Source organism: Euleptes europaea, chromosome 6, assembly GCF_029931775.1.
Source record: "Euleptes europaea isolate rEulEur1 chromosome 6, rEulEur1.hap1, whole genome shotgun sequence".
NCBI lineage: Eukaryota > Metazoa > Chordata > Lepidosauria > Squamata > Sphaerodactylidae > Euleptes > Euleptes europaea.
Window position 1 is genome coordinate 54,789,966 of NC_079317.1, and position 23,644 is coordinate 54,813,609.

The 23,644-nt window shown below is 42.2% G+C and overlaps 1 protein-coding gene across 1 annotated transcript in view; it reads right to left on the bottom strand.

The window, feature by feature from the left end:
• The window catches only part of RGS6 (regulator of G protein signaling 6), a 242,709-nt gene extending 223,395 nt beyond the window's left edge, over positions 1-19,314 (bottom strand). Inside the window, exon 1 of the mRNA XM_056852259.1 lies at positions 19,220-19,314. Within this exon, the coding sequence (XP_056708237.1) occupies positions 19,220-19,294 (75 nt within the window). The 5' untranslated portion in view covers positions 19,295-19,314. The remainder of the gene's footprint in view (positions 1-19,219) is intronic.
• Positions 19,315-23,644: the final 4,330 nt, after the last annotated feature.

Genomic DNA, 23,644 nt, shown 5'->3' on the forward strand with positions numbered 1-23,644 from the left:
GACAGCTTCACAGCTGGAAAGGCTTTTGAAAAGCTTTGCATTTTTGTTGAAGTAGAAGCTTAGGCTTTCAAAAACATACAGGTACAAAAGAAAGAGAGTAACAATCAGCCTAAAGAGCCTTAAGACCTTTCACTCTCACCAACTTCATTTACATTTGCACACAGCTACATCTGTGTTGTTGGGCCTGCATCTGAACTGTAGAATGCAAGAGTGGCCTATCTGCTTTCCTGAAGAACAAGAACCATAACTTGGCAATTATAGGCAATAACGTTACTTAAGCATGGCCTGTCACATCCAATAAACTTATTTTCACCATCTCTCTGTATCCCAAATGGAATTTACAATGAATTCCTATTTCATACCTTTGAGAATGTTTGGAACGATCCAAAATAGAAGTAGGTTCCTATTGTTTTTTGAAATTATACGTTTTACTTGTTTGAACACAGTGTTATAAAATTTTCTGGCACCGAATCAAAAGTGCTCAAGCACTGTCTACTCTGGATCAGGTAGCCAGTACTTAAGGTTGCCAACCTCCTGCTATTACAACTGATAGAAAATGGCTGCTTTGGTAATTGGACTCTATGGCATTGAAGTCCCTCCCCTCCCCAATCCCCACCCTCCTCAGACTCCACACCAAAGACCTCCCATTGGTGGCGAAGAGGGACCTGACAACCCTACCAGTACTGTATTCCTTGCAAGATTCCAACTACCAAGAAGTCCTGGTACTCACCTCACTTTAGGATAAATCCAAGCCAGTTTTCCCACAAGGTTTCCATGATGTGTTATTAATGGTCGTAGAAGAGGACAGGAACAGGTAGATGTGGAATACTAGTTAGACATGGCATTCTATCAAAATTTTCAACACTCAATAATCACTGAGCATAATATTCAGTAATATCACACAAGTTATAGAAAAAACACATGATCTAGTTTTGTCACTGAATTTGTGTGATATGATAGCAGCACCCCATTCCATCTTTCAAACCAGAATTTAAACCGTTTACTGCCTGCACCAAACCCTGCAAATTTCTCAGCAGAAGGTAAAGCCAGATACTTCAACAATTCTAGAATTCAGCTACTTATAATTTTATCTTTTAGTTTTGGACACTGCACCTAATTTTCTTGGGGCAAATGGGTTGAAGGTACAATCAGACAAATTCACAGTTATTTGTGATCCTTTAAAAACAATCCTACAACTCCCAGAAGAAGGAAGCATGAACAATTGGGAAACAAGCAGAGATTAGTGCTAGGGGTGTGTATAATGAAATTCCCAAACCGAAGCTATGCACAAAAAATTGCTGGTTCAGGCCATTACCATGATTTTCCAGAATGGTAACACACACCTGAGATTCTTAGGTACTAAAAAAACAAAAACTCCCAGAACAATCTGTGTTGTTGTTCATCTTTGGGTGCTGCTAGCCAACTACAGCATTGGCTTGTGTTTTTCCTGCATTCTACTGATTTCTCAAGCTATTGCATTTTCCCCTTCCCATTGGATATTTGTAAGGGAGGAGCACAGAGAACTTCCAGCCAATTACCTTTGCAGACAAGCCATATAGAGCTACAGTTCTCTCCTCCCCGAATCCTCCTTTGTGCGGGCACAGCTCTTTTTATGGCTGAGAAACTAAAGAGCTGGGGACACCTTTTCAGGGACTCATAGAATTCATCCTTGGCCCAATCTGTTTGAAAATCGGGGGTTCTTTAGAGGACGTGAAGCATTCACTCTGCTGCAATTTTGGTGGCATTTGGTTGAAGAACAGCCACTCCAGCCATCCCAAAAAATCCCCCATAGGGGATAATGAAAGTGCAATTATAATGGCTGGGGCAGCCTGTTCAAGGGCCCGTATAATTTATTCCAGTGGCCCAATTTGCTTGAAACTTGGGGGCTCTTTAAAGGACAGCAGCACTCACTCCAATGCAATTCTGGTGTCACTTGGTTGAAAAACAGCTATTCCTGTCCCCCCCCCCCCCAAAGTCTCCCATATAGTGTTGCCAACCTCCAGATACTAGCTGGAGATCTCCTGCTATTACAACTGATCTCCAGCCGATAGAGATCAGTTCACCTGGAGAAAATGGCCGCTTTGGCTATTGGACTCTATGTCATTGAAGTCCCTCCCCAAACTCCACCCTCCTCAGCCTCCGCCCCAAAAACTTCCCACCAGTTACGAAGAGGGACCTGGCAATCCTACTCCCATATGAAATAATGGCAGACCAAAGGAAAGAGGTGGGAGCGATCTGCAAAGGAAGCCACTTTTACTTTGTGAAAGGAAACAGACAGACCACAACAAGGAAGGATGGCAAAGGCAGAGCTTCAGTGGAAAGGTAAGAATTATTTTTATTGTCAGTCAGTCACTGTAAGAGCAGGAAAATGCAGACAGGGTTTTGGTTTTTTAATGCCATGGCCAACCAGAGCTCTCCTGATAGGCTGTTGCTTGACCACCATTTAAGGAATCAGTGGAAGGTCGTGCAGCTGTGCAGTCACTACTTTGGGGGTCTGTAAAAATCAAATGCCTTTGTTCAAGCTGCTTGAAAGTTAGGAGGTCTTTAAGATTACAGAGAGGACTGTGTTCTGTGTAATTTTGGTGCCATTATATTTATAAACAGTTGCCCTTGTATACGTTGTCAATTGAAAACAATGGTCCCAAACTCTGGAACCACATGGATTTGAATCCCAAACCAGTAATGTCCCCCATGAGAATAAGCAATCACAGTACCCCCTCCCAGCCCAGATCTGAAATTATAATGCAATTATAATGAAATTTTCTTGGTACACACCCCTAATTAAAACTAGGACAGTGAAGGACAAAAACGTAATGAAGCAAAATTCACAAAGAGTGTACCTGGCCTTGTTACATACTTGTTGAGGAAGTGGTAGGAGTGAAATCCTTAGGACTTCAGGATATATAAATCTATTATTTATTATAACTGTTTCTTTTGACTTAGCAGTAATTACTTGCAAAGAATCCTATTTCCACAGACAGACTTGGAAGATCACTTTTAGTATAACTGCCAATCATCCCCCCCCATTCAGTTGCAGCCAGATACCTAACATAAGTAATTAATTAATCTGAATAATCGTTTTGGTAAATGATGATTAAAAGGGGGAAAATGGTTATGAAATAAAATGAGTGAACCACACATGGGACACAGCTGCTTTGTCTCATCAAATGTCCTTATACTGCTTATTGCTAACAAGCATTATTCTGTTTTACAACTGTGAAAGAAAAGATGGATGCTCCTAAACACCGAAAATTGCAAGGTTTAACCCTAGCGTTGGCCAGGTCCCTCTTTGCCATCAGCAGGAGGTTTTTGGGGTGGAGCCTGAGGAGGGCGGGATTTGGAGAGGGATTTCAGTGCCATAGAATCCAATTGCCAAAGCGGCCATTTTCTGCAGGTGAACTGATCTCTATCGGCTGGAGATCAGTTGTAATAGCAGGAGATTTCCATGAACCACCTGGAGGTTGGTAACCCTACTTAAGCCTGAAGCATGTAAAGAAGAAATGGGATCCCTTGAGGTGTGTGCACAGTGCCTTTCCTTCAGAACTGGGTAACCTCAATTAGCTCTCACACATATGGGCTGAGTGCAGGGTTTGCAGATCATAGGTCATATTTTCTAAACTTGTCTAAATCTGAGCACTTCTCAATTTGGAGATTAAGTGCAGAGTTCCAAAAGAATAGTTACATCGGTTAATACATATCTCCCAGAGATTGGCTGCTCATGAGAAAACAGTACTGTCGGTCATTTTAAAAAATAATTGCATTAGCCAGATGGTGGTTATACTGTTGCTTGTAAAAATAATGAAATGATTGCTAGAAGGGAAAAGGGCATTGCTCCAATAGCCCAATAAAGCAGTTGCTTAGCAAATAAAATAAATACCACTAATGTAAATTGCTGCCAACCAATTTGTAAACTGTTAATGTTGTGTACAGGTCCCTGCTGATATCTGGTGTGGTCCAGTGTACAAGATACATAACTTGGATGTGAAAGGCCTTGATTTAAACCTGGCTTATTTGTCTACTGCTGGCCTGTGGCAAATCATTATCCTTATGCAGATACAAATGCAGTATTTGCAGCAATGAAAAGTACTGTCTCCCAAGGTTCCCTGAAACACAAAGGCCCTTTCTGTCCTCATAACCCCTTCCCATCACAACTTTGCTATTTATAAATAAACATTACTCACGGGAGTGGAATGAGAAGTGAAAATGGTCCTCCATCAAGCAAACTAAGTGGCTCTTGTGGTGGCAGCTAGGTTTGCCAGGTCTCCTGCTATGGTGGGAGATCTCCCACCACCACTTGGAGAAATGGCAGGTGAAAAACCAACACACTCACACATAAAATCATTGCACCAAAGGCATGACCTCACTTTTAAGGGAAAACAGAAGTGATGTCGATTTCCTCTAGGAATCACTGGAAACTCTATGGTTTTATCGGCAATTTCTAGAAAGGTGCAACATGACTTCCCGGTTTTCACCAGAAGTGATGTCATACTGTTGCTGATGATGCCCCCATGTCCCTGCTCCCCCTGGACTCCCACAGGTTGCCAGGCCAACCCTACTGGCAGTAGGGGCCACTCAGCAGTTCCAACAATGAGCATTAGCTCATCTAGCTTCCAGGTGCCCTCTAGGTCTGTGGCCCACCAGGAAAATTTCCTGTAAGTAGGGTTGCCAGGTCCCTCTTCGCTACTGGTGGGAGGTTTGGGGGGCAAAGGATGAGAAAGGTAGGGTTGGGGAGGGGAGGGATTTCGATGCCATAGAGTCCAATTGCCAAAGCAGCCATTTTCTCCAGGTGAACTGATCTCTATCGGCTGGAGATCAGTTGTAATAGCAGGAGGTCTCCAGCTAGTACTTGGAGGTTGGAAACCCTACCAAGTTTAGTGGCCAGTTCGCCCGATTACTCCCAAATAACAACAGTCCCTCAATGGTACAACTGACTCAAGCTGCAACTGAACTAAGAAACGTACACATCTATTTTAATTTTCCAACGTCCCTACTGCTTTTTTCTGTTTGTGCCTCTCCTTTTCTTACTTGGAGGGAGAAGACATGGATTAAGTTCTGTTTAGCCCACACAATGTAGTCAACTAAATTAAAAAAATTAACAGAATTGTAGGCCCCCTTCTCGCTCACCCAACAGTATAGGAGAATCTTACTTGAATGCAAATTTCATACCAATGAGAAGTGTATTTATCAGTGTGCATGAAGGTAGGTGGGTGACCATTATAACCATGTGGCAGTGTTGAATGCATGTGATGAAAAGATGACTGAGGAAGGGGGCAGTTTGAGCCAAAAGATAGCATAAGTAGCTCCCCTCCTCCCACAGTCAGCATTCCTTTGTTGAAATTCAAAACTTCCTTAAACTGCTTTCAATGTAAAAAAAAGAGAGAGAGAACACTCCAATTGAAAGACATACATAGTTGCATGTCAAAGCAGTTTGGCTCATAAGCAGTACTGCCAATTTCATGTTGGGAAATTCCTGGAGATCTGAGAATGGAGCCTGGAAGGATCTCTGGAGATCAGCTGTAATTCTGGGAGAACTCCCATCCCCACCTGGAGGCTGGCAACCTTACTCACAATCTGTCCAGTTAAAACTAGTTAGATGCTCTTACAAAGAACACAGCATGCCCCAATAAATGTTAGGGGAGATAGAGATAGATGCATGTTCAAATTCAGGTCATTCTACCAAGCAGTGTGATTTTATATTCCTCCTTTCTCCGGTTCCCCTCTCACTTTGTTTTAAAATGTTGTCTTGATACAATTCAGCACAAGGCATAATCAGAAAGCAAAGCCGAGATGTTCTCTTGCCTGAACTGCTCTCCAGATAGCACTCCGATACAGAAAAAGACAGGGCTCAGGAGAATACATAAATATCTTATAAAGCAATGCAACACTCAATAATTAATTTTTCAGCAAGAAGAAGCTTTTATTTCAACAAAGGATGGTAGCAAGTAAGGGGGGAGCTTTAATTTCACATCTGCTACTACATTATCCCTGACCTGACCCCAAACTAAGAAAGAAATGGAAGAATAGCCCCAACTTTTGTTTCATAAGACCCAGTACTGTGGTAGAAATGTATGATGGGAACAATTCAGAGCTGGTGAAGCAGAGAAAATGAACTCTCTCTGTTTGGAAAACCTCACCCATTACACACCTGGCCCACGACCCTCTAAATTTAGGATTAATCCTTATTTGATTCCCCTGCTGCCAGCCATCCCTCCTTTCCAGCCTCCCTTCTAGGGTTACCAGGTGGGTGGTTTCAGCGGGCAATTGCCTGCCAATCCATCGGGCTGCTCCAGAGCGGGGATTTTGCACACTCGCAATTACATCACTTCTGGGTTTACCCCTGGAAGTGACGTAATTGCATCACATGCAGCTGAATGTACAATCGCCCCAGCCATGCCCTCCAATACCTCCCACCGATGGAGGGGGGGGGACCTAGCAACCCTACTCCCTTCCCAATCAAAAACAAATTTAGACAGTAGAGAGGAGAGGCCTCATCCTTAACTGGAAATTATAATCCTTGAAGATGTTCAGGACTCAGAACATCACTTCCTTCTGAGAACTAGTAATGTCATGCTTCCCTTTGCCTCTACAATTGAACAGAATGAATAAGGAAACAGAAGAACTACAAATCCCATACTCTTTTCTGGCAGGAAATGACATTCCCAAGAACACATGGAGCAGCATAATAATAAGTAAGTCCACAAAAGGGCTCATTGGCTCCAGGCCTCTATCTCAGTCACCCTCCCAGCAAGTCATCTTTATCCTCAAGGAGATAATGCCAAGACAGACAGTGAATTGCCCGAACCTTAGCTAGAATACATCATTGATTTATTTATTTATATTTCTGTCAAGCCACAGCTGACTTATGGCAACCCCATATGGTTTTCAAGGCAACAGATGGGAGGTGATTTGCATCACGACCCTGGTATTCCTTGGAGGTCTCCCATCCAAATGCTAGACAGGGTCAGGAATCATTGAAATAGGAACATATACAGGAACAATGTGTGTGTGTGTGTTGTTAGATATAATTTAAAAGTTGGTTTTAATCTTTTTAACTATTCACCACCTTGACGGCTCAAATGAGGTGGAAAGGTAGGATAGAAATGTTTTGAATAAATAAATCAAAACAAGAGTCAACACAATAAACCCAAACCGTGTATAGGCATGGTATCTAGATGCCTTAAGTCTCCCGCTGAAAGTGAAATCTGAAAATTCTGAAATTGAAAACTAAGGATGCAATCCTAAGCAAGTGGCTTATTCCAAATGAAGTGTCTTTGGGACTGCAGCCTAAGAACGTGTAACTGGAATGACATCAAATTCTCCCCTGTTTATCCCCATCACACTCCTTCCCCTCCCCAAACCCTCCTTGTATCATGTTTTATATTGTATTTATATACTATTATATACTATTTATATACTATGTAGTATATAAGCATACTATTTATATACTATGTGGCAGTAACTTCTTTTTTCTTGTATTCTGTAAGGCATTACACACATTTGTGACACTGTATAAATCCCAAATACTTCACTGTGGTAGACATACAGGTATAGGTGTATGCATTGACATACATGCCACTCTCATTTTCACCATACCTCTACAAGCCTATCCAGGAGTATGGATTCCTAATACCATGGTGAAATGATGAGCAGTGCTATACATAGGGTTGCCAGGTCCTTCTTCGCCATTGGGGTTTGGCGAGGGGAGGGACTTCAATGCCATAGAGTCCAATAGCCAAAGCAGCCATTTTCTCCAGGTGAACTGATCTCTATTGGCTGAAGATCAGTTGTAATAGCAGGAGAGCTCCAGCTAGTAGCTGGAGGTTGGCAACCCTAGCTATACACAAAAAAGCTCAATACCAAAAAACCTTAGCAAATGGCTCCGTAACTGGTTCTTAAACTTCTCGTGTTTTTGAAATTAGTTTGAAGCCTGTCAGTTAGCAATAATGAGTTCAAAAGTTGCTAATAAAAGTAACCATTAAGGAATGCTGAAAGATATAATACAGGCACTCAGACACTGCATTGCTCTCTATGTCCTGCAAGGAACTGTGTTTAGGCCATCACTCAAATCCTTAATAATATATTCCGAACATCACTAAGCAAAGATGCACCTCCATATATTAAATATTTCAGAGTTTTCTTTCACAGAGCTCATCTTGGACAGCACAGGAACAACAAAACGCTCATTGATTTGTATTTAGCATCTGTTTTTGTCAGCAGTAATTTGAGATTTATACACTGAAGGCTGTACTGAAGTAAAAAGCAATTATTTGGACCGGATCCCAGCATTAGTTAAGAATACTTAACGTCAGAGGTAGAGCTGTTCCCTGAGAAAAGATATTCAGAACTGTAGGTTTAGAAATGAAACCTCAGTACCACGCACAGAATAGAGAGAAACTAAGAGGACCTTTGGATGTTATCTTCATGGCAAAAGAGTCACACCATATGCCCCTCCTACATTATTCCAGTCTAGTAATGTTGGAAGATCTAGGCTACATGGGAAATGTGCAAGATAAAGCTGCTTCCCACGTTGCAGTTTCCCCAGGTACCAGTACAGTCCACACTGGAATGCGAAAGAGTTTGCATGTTTGTAGCCTACAGAGCTGCCAAGTTTCAAGTGAATTGCTTAATGACTGACTGATATAATTATATTTTGTAATCTGTTTACTGATTGATACTTGTATTCTGCTTTGAGTCCCAGTGAAAAAGGTGGACTATACATGAAAATTAAATAGATAATAATAATTCCTTGACCTGGATAGCTCAGGCTAACCCAATATTATCAGATCTCAGAAGCTAAGTAGGGTTGGCCTTGGTTAGTATTTGGATGGGAGCAGTGGCGTAGCGTGGGTTGTCAGCACCCGGGGCAAGGCAAGTAATTTGCGCCCCCTAACCCGTGGATTTTAGCACTCGAGTCTCTTCCACTAGATTAGTTAAAGAAACCCTTACCCCCTAAGCACATGTATTGTTTGTGCTGATGTAATTAAAGTAAAATGACTGAACCTGGGGCCTTCGGTATACCAAGCAGCTGTGGGACTTGCAAATACCTCTGTACTTAATAATTTGTGTTTAAGAGGTGTTTGGAAGATGCAATACAAACCTTATGCCTGCTTGTCTTTGGGCCATACTCCTCCTGTGTTGTTTAGGTGGAAAGCAGCCACTGGCTTCCTTTTGGGACTTCATGTACCCCCCCCCATTCATTTTCATATGCCCAAAACATATATTTACTGTTTACTGATATGATGCTTGCTATACACCTCTGTGCACATCCTGGCCACAGGAGGCAAAGATGTATAGTAAATTGGCCCATGCTGCAAAACTAAATTAACTGTATACAATTCAAATTCACCAATTAGTAATAAGTGGAAGATGAGTTTGAAAAAGAAAAGTCCAGGAGGCAATTCTCACTAAGCATCAAATTCTAATCCACAAGTGGTTTCTCTAACAATGTGTGTGTGTGTGTGTAAAGTGCCGTCAAGTCGCAGCCGACTTATGGCAACCCAGAGGCCACTTACCGGCATCATCTTCGCCCCGAACCGCATTGAGGCGGGTGGCGCCGGCTCCCACCACCCGGGACCGAGGCGGAGACCAACGGCCGAGGCCTGGAGGAGTGCGGCGGCCTCGCGTGCCCAGGAACCTGTTGCAGGCGGCGCTCCCGGGCCGGTGGGACGGCCCTCGCGGGACCGGCGCCTCTCTCAGGGCCCAGCGCCGCCCCGCGCCCTTCAGCTTTGTCTCGCCTTCGCCCCCCACCCCTCCTTCCCCGCCGCCTCTGCTCGCCACAAACAAGACGGCCGCCGCCCTCCAGCCTCCTCTGAAACTCCCCCCCCCTTCCGCTGGCCCGGCAGGGAGGAGCTGCTGAGTCCCACCCCCAAGGTGGGCTGGGCCGGGTGAGGCCGACGCTGTGGGCTCCGCCGTGCGGCCCTGCCTCAGCGGCGAGGGGGAGGGAGATTAATGCCTGAGGCGGCCCTGCCGTGAGTTGGGGAGCGGGGCCGCGGCTTTCCCGCCCCCTGGAGGCCTGCTGAGAGTTTGAAAATGTTATACAAAAAACACCGCTTTGAAAGGGTTTTTTGGATACCGCGGCTTATGAATGGTTGGAAGACGTCTTCACTGCAGTGAGAGAGAGTGAGTGAGTGAGCCAGGCAGGGGCAGAGAGCTGCGAGTGCGCCCCCCCAGATGTTGCGCCCGGTGCGGCCGGCCCCCCCTGCACCCCCCACGCTACGCCACTGGATGGGAGACCACCAAGGAAGTCCAGGTTGCTAAATGGAGGCATGCAATGGCAAACCACTTCTAATTGTCTTTTGCCATGAGACCCCCACAGGTCACCATAAGTCATCTGTGACTCGACAGCAAGAAATAATTATAGCTGTTGCAGTAACTTTGCTTAATCTTCATTGTGTGTGTTAAGTGCCGTCAAGTCGCTTCCGACTCATGGCGACCCTATGAATGAAAGTCCTCCAAAATGTCCTGTCTTTGACAGCCTTGCTCAGATCTTGCAAATTGAAGGCTGTGGCTTCCTTTATTGAGTCAATCCATCTCTTGTTGGGTCTTCCTCTTTTCCTGCATTACTTTTCCTTCATTACTTAACTCCTATCCTACATTTTATCTATAATTGTGTATTTTCACTAATAACTTCTTGTGCAGCATGATCCTAAGTATGTGTACTCAGAATTAAGCCTCACTATATTTGGCAGGCCTTACTGTTTCACTCTTTCGGTCTCTTTCTCCCTGACTTTCTGGACAACACCACCCTGTCCAGATCTTGGCTGGCAAGTCCGCTGCGAGCTCGCCAGCCAAGGCAGCTACCCCCACCCTACCAGAGTTTTAAAATGAATGTAAGGGACTAGAAATATTAACTTTATAGAGGACACAAGCAAAGCCAATTAATGATATCATTTTTTACTTAAAATACAAACATTCTTAAAACAATAACAATATTAAATAAAAGAAAATGCTGTAAGAATTTTATTGTTATAAACTTGTTTATGTTTTAAGTAAAAAAAATAATATCAATAATTGATTTTGCCTGTGTCTTCTATAAAGTTTGTATCTCCTGTACCTGGCATTACATTTTATTTATTTATTTATTTGTTACGCATCTTCGGCCCAATCAAGAGACAATTATGTTATATCCGGCCCTCCTCACAAATGAGTTCGACACCCCTGCTCTAAGGGGTCAGAAGCCTATACACACCTGTGCTTTGGGCAAATCTTATTGGGACCATATTGACTGATGTATACCAGGGTCCAGGACTTGATTTGAAATTTCATGCATGTGCAGATTCTATGAATAAACAGATATTGGTTTAAAGTTAAGGATTTATTAAGAAAAAGGATAAAAACAAAGGGAATTAGCAAATTGAATACAAAGTTTGAAACATATGCACGCACACACTAAAGAGTCGTTCTATAGATCCCAACTTCTGCTAAATCATAACCTAAACAAAGAGTATGAACTTAAAGAGAGTTTAAAGAGAAGGAGAGCAAAACACATATTAGCCTGGTCCAGCGATTGAAGTCCAATGAGGTTTGTCAGTGAGAGAAGGAAGCCACCTAGATGAAAATGGGTGGAAAGAGGGGCGTGATCTTTACAAATGCCTGCATTGGCATGGCAGAGATAATGCTAAGTCACACACACCTTCCCCCAAGACACATTTTCATCCAGGAATTTGGAGCCAGTAGCTGGAGCCCATTATATAGACGGGACCCAACAGCTGGAACATGAATCTGAGATTCTTAGGGCTAACTTTATACCCCAAAAGTGTGAAGACAGGGAGAAATAAGATGCTGCTCAAAGCAGATTGGGTTGGAGTGAAAAGTTTCAATCCTCGTTGGTAAATCAGTAAGATAACTAGGGGGAAAGTTTAGGATATCAATTATGTCTGTGATGAAGTTTATGGCCCAAGTGGAATAACAAGCTTAGGTTATATGGTCACCATTTGTTTGGATTTAATTGGAGGGGCATAGTGAGGGAAATAAATACATCAAACTCAGAGACAGATAATTGATGTATCATTGCTAACTGATAGACAGATCCTGTTAGTATTTGTGGAATGATGAATGTAATTAACTGAGACACGATTCCAAATTCTGGTAGAGCCCAACTTAAGAAACAGAATAAATAAGATGGATAACCCTTCTGGGGATTGGTGAAGGGATCCCAGCTATGTACTTAAGCAGTGATCCAGAGAGCCTGTTCATGGGGTAATATACTTTCCAATAAGTATTCATAAGATTGCAGGCAACGGTTGCAATTCTAAGCACAGTGACCATCCCCTTGGGATTTACTTAGGAATAACACAGACGCTCACATTGCACAATAGCAATTTGTATCATAAAGGTAACTCATTTTTTCTTACACATTTTAAGTTTGCATTTGAACTGGGAATTTAGATGGTAAAATATCCTCAGTTACCATCTTTACAATACAATAATTTTCCTCGTTTTAGTTTGTCAGTTTTCATTCCAAAAACATATGCATAAATCCATAAATACTTAAAGGCACTGGCTGGCTGCCCTATCAGGTATGCAGTGGAGTGGGAAACATTAAAATAGAATAAGAACAGGAAGAAGTTCATGCTGCACTTCTTTCATATTCCATTTAGGAAAGAATCTCTATTCCTGCATGAATCCCTGAGGGATCCCTCATCAACCTGACATATCTTAATTTGATCTTGTTATCCAGGTCAATGGTTCTCGTTTCTCTCTCTCTCTTCCCCACCCCCCAACACATCTCAATTTTTAGAGTCTGAGTGCAATATCTACCCAAGGAAATTTCTTCAAGCAAGCAACAGTTATCCCAGGCAGCAAGCATGCTCTGACTCATTAACTGAAGGCACTGTGACCCAGTTGTCTTAGTACTACAAATATGCCACAAGGTCAGATGTATGTGCTATGTAGTGTGCAGAGATGCTCAGTACCCCCCTGTTGTCCCTAAGACGTCAGCAAGACAGGCAAAATACATCCCCAACTATCATCCTAGCATTTCTGCAACACATTGTGTTAATCTTCACCACAACAATGTGTATTAGAAAGGCAATGCAGTATAGTGAGTAGGAGACCCAAGTTCAAATGTCTCTTGGCCCTTGAAGCTCATTGGGTAGCCTTGGGCCAGTCACCCTCTCTTAGCATCACTGATGTTACCAGAAAGAAAACTCCATGTATGTCAACTTAAGCTCCTTTGAGTAAGGTTAAGATAAAAATATATAAATTTAACCAATAAAATAATAAATAAAACACCAGGGTAGACCGGGCTGAGAGATGATGAACTTGCTCAAAGCCACAGAGTAAGCTTTGTGTGTGGGGATTCCAGTTGGTACCAAACAGTGAGAAGGCAAGGGGAGGATGCCAGTTATCTCACATACTGTCGCTGCCCTCAACCATAGGCCAGGATTCCCACAGAAGAAACCAAGACGGATATTCACGGGCAGGTGCACTACTGATGCTGGATCATCCAGTCAGTACTGACGCAAAAACTGACCCAAGCAGCCTTGGATGCACATATGATGGCTAAGGCTGGAAACTGGAGCTTCTGAACAAATTTGTCAGTGAGGCTTGCACATATCAATGACAGACTGAAAAAACTGTAGAGGCTTCCCGCATCACCATACTGAACTGACTGGATGCCAAGGCTGGCGATGCCACTTCTGATATTGGAATGAGCTGAAACTTAGATGGAATTCTTTGGTTGCTACTGCGGTATGCAGAAGAAAAATTCTCTTTTTTCCTTCAGTTTATTTTACTTGACCCTGTAAAAGCTTACCAACCACACCCCTCCCAGGTTTGAGCCATGGTCTAGTGTCAGCACTGAGCTAGTCTCTGAACTCAGCACATCATTTCCCCACTCTTGATCATGCAAACTCGTGCAAATCCCAGTTGAGATAAAATTTCTTCACTGAAAGAATCAAAGTAAGCTGTCTTATCTGAAATAGATATAGAATTTACATAGAGTAATACTGCCTTCTAGCTACATTAAATCCCTCAGCATATTACCTCAGACTTTTCCCTTCCTCCAACCTGTTCTGACATAGCAGCATCATTAAGTCAGAGACTTCTAATCCTTCAGTTTTTATACACCTTTGATTCCCTCTTCGCTTATATCTTGTGACTTCTCTGCAGTGGGTTTAGCCTACAAGTCTCTAGCACAAACACTTCACTTTTGATGTTCCTCTTCTTTGCACTGCTTAGCCCTAGTATTTTCAAAGCTGTCGGTCTCTCTGTGTCTTCCTCAGTGTACTGTACAAACAATATTTTCCTCAAATGCTCTTCCTAGGTTTATACAGGAAATACTGATTTCCCCTTAATGAGCTTTAGCTCACTGATACTTTTCTTTCATTTATTTGAGCAGAGGTTATTCGTTACAAGTAACCATGAACTGGTAAAGGCGTTTCACTGAAAAAATATATTTCTGTTCTTTTCATGCTTAAGTATATTGTAGTGGTGGGCAAACGTGAAAGAAACCGCTGCAAAAAAATTTGTGATAACTGTATTTTACATTTCTAGCCATGGAAGTAGTCACTGCGACCTTCTGCGTGTCTGTGCTTCAGTCACTGCAGTGTTCACAACAATACACCAACCACATAAGCTGTTGGTTTCAGGAGTTAATCAGCCACAGCAATGTTCAGAGACTTAACAGAATACTGAAATCAGAGGAAACTAGTTCATCCTCAGAGGTATTTTCTGACTCAAGGCTCCAGAAACTGAACTGTCATATTTGTCAATTAAAGCACACTTCCACCCCACCAACAAACATTGTTTTGATGACAAATCACAGACTGACAGGGTTTGTATGTCCATGGGGATAGAAACAAAGACAGTTGCTATTTCAGTTGCCATGGAGACATTTCACAGAGCACCACTGCTACCTACTTGATCAAGGTGGGAACTTGGGAGGTATGGGTGAGTAGCAGGAGAGGGCAGGCACAATGACCGCGAGAGCACTGGTTGGGCTGTAGATAGCAGGTGACAGGCCTCCTTCCAGTCTGAACTGGGGGGCTTGAACACGTTGCAAACAATGACCTGGTTTTTCGACAACCAGTTCAATAGTTGCTCGATCTGTATGATAGTGTTTGACAGGTTTCACTGTATTCCTTACTAACTATGTAGTATAGCGCAATTGGCTTTTCATGCACTCATGTTCTTACAGAGCCTAAGGTTCTACTACTCCCCCATCCTTGCTGTGTGAGTGTTCTATAGAGCATTTAATTTTTACTCATTAAATCACTCACATATCGTATAAATCAGTCATCAGTGCATGCTGTGTTTCAATGAAATCCTACCTTTCAGTGTTCATCTATGTAGTCTTAGTGGAGCTAATGGCCACCAATCAGTTTGAATTGGCAGTGGGTTTGCACACGCACACTTTTGCGGAAACCCTGTCCAAACTGGTTCTGCAGGTATTCATGGCTGTTCAGCAAAAATTGAACAGACTGAGTTCAGGCTCACATCTGATTGTCACCTTCAAATATGATGGGCTCAACAGTTGAATGTGTTCTCAAATAGGTTTGTAGCATCCCTTTATCTCTTCCACCAGTCTCCAAATCACCCAGTGGTTAAGTGCAAGTGACATAACGTCTGCTACCAGTAACTAGAGGCTAATATGAAAATGGTGGTTATGGCCTTTTGTGTGTGTTGGGTATGGGATCAGTCCATACAGTTGTTTTTTCAACAACCCTTGAGGGAGCCAAGACTGCAAGACCTCTAAACCCAAGTTATGATTTTAGTTTTGTCAGTATTTAAAGACATCTCATTTTCACAGCAGTATCACAACAGTGCCGGCACAATTGTCTTTAAGCCCGCTTTTGTCAGGGAAATGATGATCATATCTGTATATAATAGTGTAATAATCCTTTAACTTCCCAATTTAGGAGCATGAAAATTCTGTCTGAAAGACCTGAATCACATCACTTAAGTGCAAACTGAATAACAGAGGAGATAACACACATTATCAGTGGTACATTTACCTGCAGAATTGCAGCAAACTTGCATTGTTGTATTATAATGAAGTTATGCAAATCGAAAAAGCAACCTATGATCTCTATTTAACTTTTGAAGCTTGACGCAACTTTTCACATGAAATGTTAACAAAAGCAACCTGAAAAATCAATAAAAGCTACATGGAGACTCTCTGGACATATTTATATATATATGCACTGGACATATTTATATACAAGAAAACTCAGTAAATCATAGTAATTAACAACTAACTTTAGGTTTCTAATTTGAACCTGATGGCCAACTGTGAGTCTTACAAGCCTATGATTCTATGCAACACACCCATTGTCAAACATGTGTTCCTATTAGTGATTCAGCACAGGATCCTGCCCAACAGTAATAATAGTTTACAACCAAATCAAACCTATGCTCCATATATTACCATTGTGATTAATCTGTTTTCCCAGGCATAGAAGTCACGAATTGAATTCAGGATCATACTGTTTATATACATAAACAATGTTTGTGCCTGACAATGGTAGTCTAGTGAAACTCAGCAGTTCTCCAGGACAGAGCTAAACAAGGATTGTTGATTATTGATTTCAGTTCATAAGCAGCTTCCATTTTCAGCAGAGCTGAACAGAATTTCCTCCACCATTTAAAGTATATGATTTATTGCTATTTAAAAAAAATATTAAACCCCATATTTCACAGACAGACAAATGGCAAAATCAGTGCTCTCACAGCCGAGATAACATAAATGCTTACCTCCCAAAGTATTTCAAATATAATGAGTTTACATATTTAATATATTTACTGCGCTAAATATCAAAAGCACTGCAGTAAACTTTTTTTTAAATGAGGCTTGTATTATGAGGTGAGAAATGCTTACACTGTGGCATGTATCCAGCCATGCAGAGGTGGATCTACTGTGAAACTAATGAAGCTTAAGCTTCAGGGCCCCCAATCCTGGAGGTGCCCCCGAAGCAACTTTTTTAAAATGAGTGAATTTCTCTGCAAAATCTATGAAGTTTTTTAGTGATAGAATCATAAACCAATGGGTTGAAGTACTTAATATTGACTTTAGAATATGCTCTAAGACTAATGCCCATTTCACATGGCCTCAAAATGTCCCTGTAATTGGTCAAATTTCAAAATTTTCTTGGGGGCTTGCAGTGCTTGAACGCCCAGCTGTAAGGGCTCACTGAGCTCACCAGAATCTATTCACAGCCTACATTTTGGCAGCTGGATCCTCAAATCCTTCGTTGGTGCACGGCTTAATAGTTCTATAGCTCAGCCCTTAGGCTAGAGCCAATCGGAACCACAAAAAGACATCTGAATTCTCAATTCAGGCTGCATTAGTCTCGCTTGTGCATTTTAACACCAAAAGATCAGATTTTCACCTCTTTATCCTAACGTGCCCCTTCTGATGACCCCCTCCCTATTATTATTATTTATTAGTTAAATTTGTAGCTCACCCTCATTCCCCGTCAAAGCCGGGCTTAGGGTGGGTGTCATGATCCTAGGCCTCAAGTGCAGCCTACAGGCCCTAGGGAGGCCTATATTAAAGTAGTTACCAGGCCTACATCTCCCAGGTACCAAGAGGATCTGGAGGGAAGGCTAGAGCCAATCAGAGGTAAGGGAGTGGTGCCTGGGGAGAAGAAATAAAATGCCTTGCCTGAAAAGGGAGGGGGTTCACTCCTATGGAGCAGGGTTGGGGAGAGGCTGCCGCAGATGGAGGGATCCCTCATCCAGGGTGAGTTAGCCTGAGGCCTAGTGCCAGGAGACAGCTAGGGACAGTAAAGATGGATGTGTTAGGGCTTTTATTTGTTTGATTGCTTGCCTTTACTGGTTTTGTCATCTATTGTGGCTTGAGTTATCATTATTATTAGCACTTTTTAATAAACTGTTTGTTACTCTGCCCTGGGTCCTCATGCCTCATTTGGTCACCTAGAAAATATACCCTGTTACGAGAAGAAGCAGCCAGGGGCAGGCAGGGTGCTCTGGGCCTTCTTGAGTTAGGCTCACACCAGAGTGGTGGCAGCTACTGAAGATCCCCATTCCTCTCTCTTACCTGACAGCAGGTAAAAACAATCATAATAAAATCATATATATCTAAAACTCATAAGTAATCAATAAAATTCATAAAACCATTCAATACAGTTAACAAGATGGTACTCATATAATTACAGGGCCATTTGAGGCCCGGCCAAGCAGCCAAATCCTCATATCAGAAGCCCTGAGGTAGAGGAGATGGAGGCCAGTAACGATAACAACCTGTGGTTGCCCTCAATTGTAGGCCTGGTGGAAAAGCTCTGTTTTACAGGCCCTGCAAAACTTCTGAAGCTTCCATAGGGCCCTGATGTTACTTGGAAGAACATTCCATCAGGCTGGGGCCAGGGCCTTGTTGGATGTTGCCCTATTGTTGCTGGTTGTGAAGGGGGTCCCATAACAGTTCAAGCTTCAGGGCCCCAAAAATGTAGGTCCACCACTGCAGCCATGCAGATCTGAAGGATTAAAAGCAGAGGGGGCAACCATTTCCACCAAGTCCCCCGCTGCTGTAGACCCTCACTTAGCTCCCTTTGTGGCTTCTTAGGGTCTGCTGACCCCCACGAACAAAATTTCAGAGGGCTCTGTAGGCTGTACTGGTTAGGGGAAGCAGAAAATACCACTCCATGGATGAATGAAGGAGAAACAATTCAAAACTGAGACTGTAGTGCAGAAATCTAGTGCTGGTTATTCTACTGTTTTCTTTCATCTGCTATTAAGACATTGTAGAATTAGTTTCAGTAAGCTATATAAAACATTTCCTTAACAGCCATGTTCAGGAATACTGGGTTCTTTGTAAAGTGGTTCGTACTAAACTACGTTTCTTGTATATTTTTGTAAACTTATGGCCAAATCCTTTTAACAGATTGACTGCTGAGTTTATTTAAGTCAAAGTACAGAGATTTAAGCCAATCTGATTCCAATGAAGAAATCCCATATTTTAATTGTGGATGTGGTTTCTCAGTAGTACATAAAGCAAACCAGAATATTTAATATTAACAAAAATAATTGGATTCAACCTATTTTAGCTATAGTCAATGATTTCTTAAAGTTTCCTTTGGAATTGTAAGTACAGTAGTTTCAAACACAACAAAACACAACAAAAACAACAGAATTGCCAATTTTCTAACATAATAACAAAAAGATATCTTAGAAACCCATTTGAAAAACAAAATTGTTTTGAAAGGGTCAACTATTCTTACTAGTCTAAATCAGAAGCTAGGAATACACCTGAATGCCTTACCTTTCGGTAAACAATCATGTTTGGAGAGCTCTCCTCTTGATCAGCAGTTTCCATGTCACTGGATCCCTGGGCCATGATCAACAGGTCTCTTCTCACCCAACTGCAAAGGCAAAAGCAGAATTCAACAAAACACCCAGAAAAACAGAAGTATGATAGGGATAAATAGCAAATTAAGATGCCCAAGGCAGATCTTGATTCATGCTGAGCCAGAGAGAGTTGTCATTTCTTAGTGAAGACTCCAGTACAACCAATACAGAAGATACCTGGACCGTGGGCATCCCTTACCACAGGCTCATGTTCCTCCTGTGTCACCGGATCCCATGCAGTTCCCTACCCCAGACAACAGGAACAATGATGGCAACGAACCTGGGAAGAAGTCAGAAAGGTGCCTGGCAGCATATCACCTTCCTTTCTCAAGCTCTATTTTTGAAGATGATGTTCTAACTTATCTGTCCTAGGAGGACTCAGCTGATGCACCAGGAAAGGTGGTACTGCTACACAAACCCGTACGTGCTGCCTGGCATCTGTGACACCTATGCTCCTTGATACATGTCATCAGTTCCCGCCCCCATCTGTCTTGGTTGTTCCTTGGAGTTATGCATGAGTTTTCACTCCATTAGAGATGGCCTCGCTGCCAGCCCTCACAAATCCTGGACCTTCTCGTTCCTCTGTTAACCCGATTCTTCCCTCTCCCCTGAGCTCAACCTGGGTGAAACCTTCATGCATAAGGCAAAGTGCAGGACATGCAAGCTTAGTTTCGCTCACAGCCAGTTACAAAGTAGCATGTCCAGAGGCAGTGATTCAAATATTTCCTACTTCCTGGGAGCTCTTTCTGAGCAGAAGAAAGGCTTTTTAAAACCAAGGTTTGGATTTCTCACCCCCCCCTTCTTTTCAGATTGCTGCGGTTTTTGGTTTTGGTTTTTTGTTCTTAAAATGCTTTTTATGTGACAATTGGGTTTGAGGGGGGGAGGGAACTTTTCTCTCACTACAGCCGATTACGAAGCAGCATTTCAAGGGGTAAGGATTCAAATACTTCCTGATTTGAACTTGGAGACTGCTAGTGCATAGGCTCCCAACAGGAAAGTGTGGGTCCAGCGAGCAACAAACCTCAGGTAAAACTCCCATGCATAAATGACCCTAGACACCTTTCTCTGCTGGACAGCTTCCCCGTCTTGCTTACTAGTCACTGGGCCCTGTGCTGAGACAAGATTGGGACAATGAGCAGTGCCTCCCTCTGGCATTAGGTGTTTTTTAGCTCACTGAAAGACTTGCATGAACAGAACAAGTGGAAGTAAGGCTTAGGATACAAACCCAGGTGCAAAACTGGGAATCTGCACTGTGCCATCATCACATCCCAAGACAGCATCAGAAACCGCTTCACATTCCATTGCTTCAGCTACACTTTCCCTACCTGCTGCAGGGCACAGCAAGAGTCCTGCTCATTACAGAATGTCAGATTACAGGATTGCATGTGGTTTGAGCCTGTGCTGATAAGGATTCTGGAAGGCACTCACACTCTTTCAGGAACAACATAACAACATCAAATAGCAAAGGGAGTAATGGAATAGCCACAATTTCACTGCAGATTCAACAGGCTGAGTTTGCATCACTGATAATCACTTATCAAAATTTTGTCAGGAAACGGTAGTGTGTACTGGAACAATATTAGAATATCATGCTGCAATTATTTAGCCAGCCAAAAGCAACACAGACAACACATCTCTTCAGTCAACTAAGCCTAAGGCACTCTAGTAGGAGAGGCCTTTTTTCTCCATTTTCCTCCATTTTTCTTCTCCCTCGTTTTGGATGACGACACTTAATTTGAACATGCCCTTACTCTGGTAGGGTGTGAGGCCTACAAGGCATAGACAATAAGGGTTAGTCAGCAAGTATCAGTAGCATATGGATGAGCTCCAGAAAAAGAGTCGTTCAGATAATGGGATACAGAACAGGAGGCAGCCAGAACACAACCTAATTCACACCAACAGATCATAGGGGTAAAACTGTGTGCTGTACATAAAAGGGGTAATTAAGTGGCCAGACAGTTCTTCCAAGGCAGAGATAAGAAGCCCCTGTTGAGACACTCCAGCCCTTGCTGACATCTGATAGACTTTGAATAATACCAGTACCCTCAGCAGAGCCTCCTTGGATCAAGTTAAAGTACAGGTTAGGACATAAGAAAGTTTTCCTTCGGATCATAACAGTAAATTGATGAGTCTCCATCTCTTTTACGGGTACACCCCACAGGGAACCCCAGACAATAAGGTGCACCCCACAGGGAACCCCAGACAATAACCCCAATCATCTGAGATCAAGAAGATGGTGGAAGTGACCAGGAAGAGGGCTTTTTCATTGGCTGTGCCCTGAGATTATGGAACATCTCTGCCAGACAAATGAATGAGGCAACTACACTGATTTTATTTGGGTGCCATCAAGACTTTTTATTATTTTCTGAGACTTTTAATATTGATATGTTTTTTCCTGCTTTACTTTTAAAAATCCTTTTCAAGCTATTTCTGCGCCTACAATTATTTTCATTTTATCACTTATGACATTTTTCTTTCATTGCTTTACCTGTTTCAACCTTGATTTTATTTTATTGACTTTTTCAACTGCAAAGCAGCTTATACATTTTCTAAATAAATCCCTAACATATAGTGTTTATTGGTTACTAAAATATGCTTTACAAAATGCCACATTATATCACATTACCACTTGCAGGCTCCAGGACACTTAAAAGAGAGAAAATTTACAGGAGTAAAATGCTGCTCACTTGCATCAAAGGAAGCTTTCCAAAATGTGCATCTCAAAACTCTGTGGAACAAAAGAATAATGTTGTAAAGCAAACCAATGAGGATATTTAATTTGAGGAGTCATTTAACTAGGAATCCAGGTGCCCAACAGCTGGCAGTTAAAGAAACTGGGCCTGGAAACTGGCATGTGGGTAACTGCATAAGTAGCTTTTTCCTATACAGCTCCAAAACCTATCTGGATGCTAAATTTCGGAGTAATTTTTGCATCCAGGGCCATGCATCCTTGCACCACTTTGTCCTCACGGATACACACGCATTCTAACACCTCATCATTACTTTCATGCTCAGCCAGAAACAGTGCCCCTGTGAATCAGCATATGATATGTTCTCTTGAGGCTATACAGAGAGGGAAAACAGAAAAAAATGGCTAGCCAATATTCATTTGACTGACTATAGATATTACTTCTATGGATAGATCCAGAAGGTTATTCATTTCCAGAAGTTCAAACATCACAGACCAATTCAAGTCCATCATGATTGTACAGCTAATTAAAACTGAGGGAAGAGGAGAAAGAGAACATTCTCCATTACTTTTGCTAATAGGCAAGACATCAGAGAAAGCATCAGACCATGCAAAAATAAAGTCAATATTCGCAGAGCCTAAAGAGTTTCAATGTCATTTAGCAAGAAGATTCGAGGAATGAGATTATTTTGTGCCTCTGGATACAGTGTCTTTAATAAGCTCTTGCACTTCAAACACGTACTATAAAGTTCTTTTTACGGCAATGTTAATACCCAAACCAGTACAGACTATATCACAGTTAATGCTCATCGATTTCAGAGATTTAACAACTGGAACTCTAAAAACCAAGAGATCAACTTGGTAGGTGAGAGAGTTTGAAGGTAAGGACCACTCGCACATCTGAGCACCCTGATTCAGCTTTAGAACTCTGTAGCTACAAATGGCATTCCAATTTGGAGTGGCTATGCACTAGGAAGGCACATTCAGTAGAATATAATGCATTGCCAGTGAATGGCAGACCTCCTCAGCTGGACTGGGTGAAAAATTCCAGCCAATTGTGATTTTAAAGATTGTAATGAACTTGCTCAGCACAGAACATCAAAAAGAAGTGGCTGGCTGCTGAGACAGGGCTTTATTTGTGATAGCACCTCAGCTGAGGAATATTCTTTCCACTGTTACATGTCTGCCACCTAGTAGTTTTAGTTTCAGGTGCAATGCTAAGATCTTTCTGTTCAGATATTTGGCTAGTTTATGGATGGGGTTGTTTGTTTTTTGTTTTGTTTGCTCTACTTCTGATGCTCTGGCAAGCTTTTAACATGTCTTAGTGTTGCCAGTGTGACATGTTGTTTTAATGAGCGCTTTTAAAGTTTTTATGCTTTTCACTGAAAGCTGCTTCAAAAGTCTATGGTCGAGAGGAAGAATAGAACTCTTCAAAAAAAAGAAGAGAGAAAGAAAGAGCTGAAGCATGAGCTGAGTATATTTCATAAACATTTTCTCTCACATGGAAAACAAACTTGGGTAAAACTTCCCCTGGGCCCTGATGCCATTTTTATAATCTAGAATGGCCTCAGGGAACATCTTTCTGCCCCATTGTTGCAAACATTGGGATATCTGCACCTATACGTTTATTTCCCCCATGCAGTAAACAAC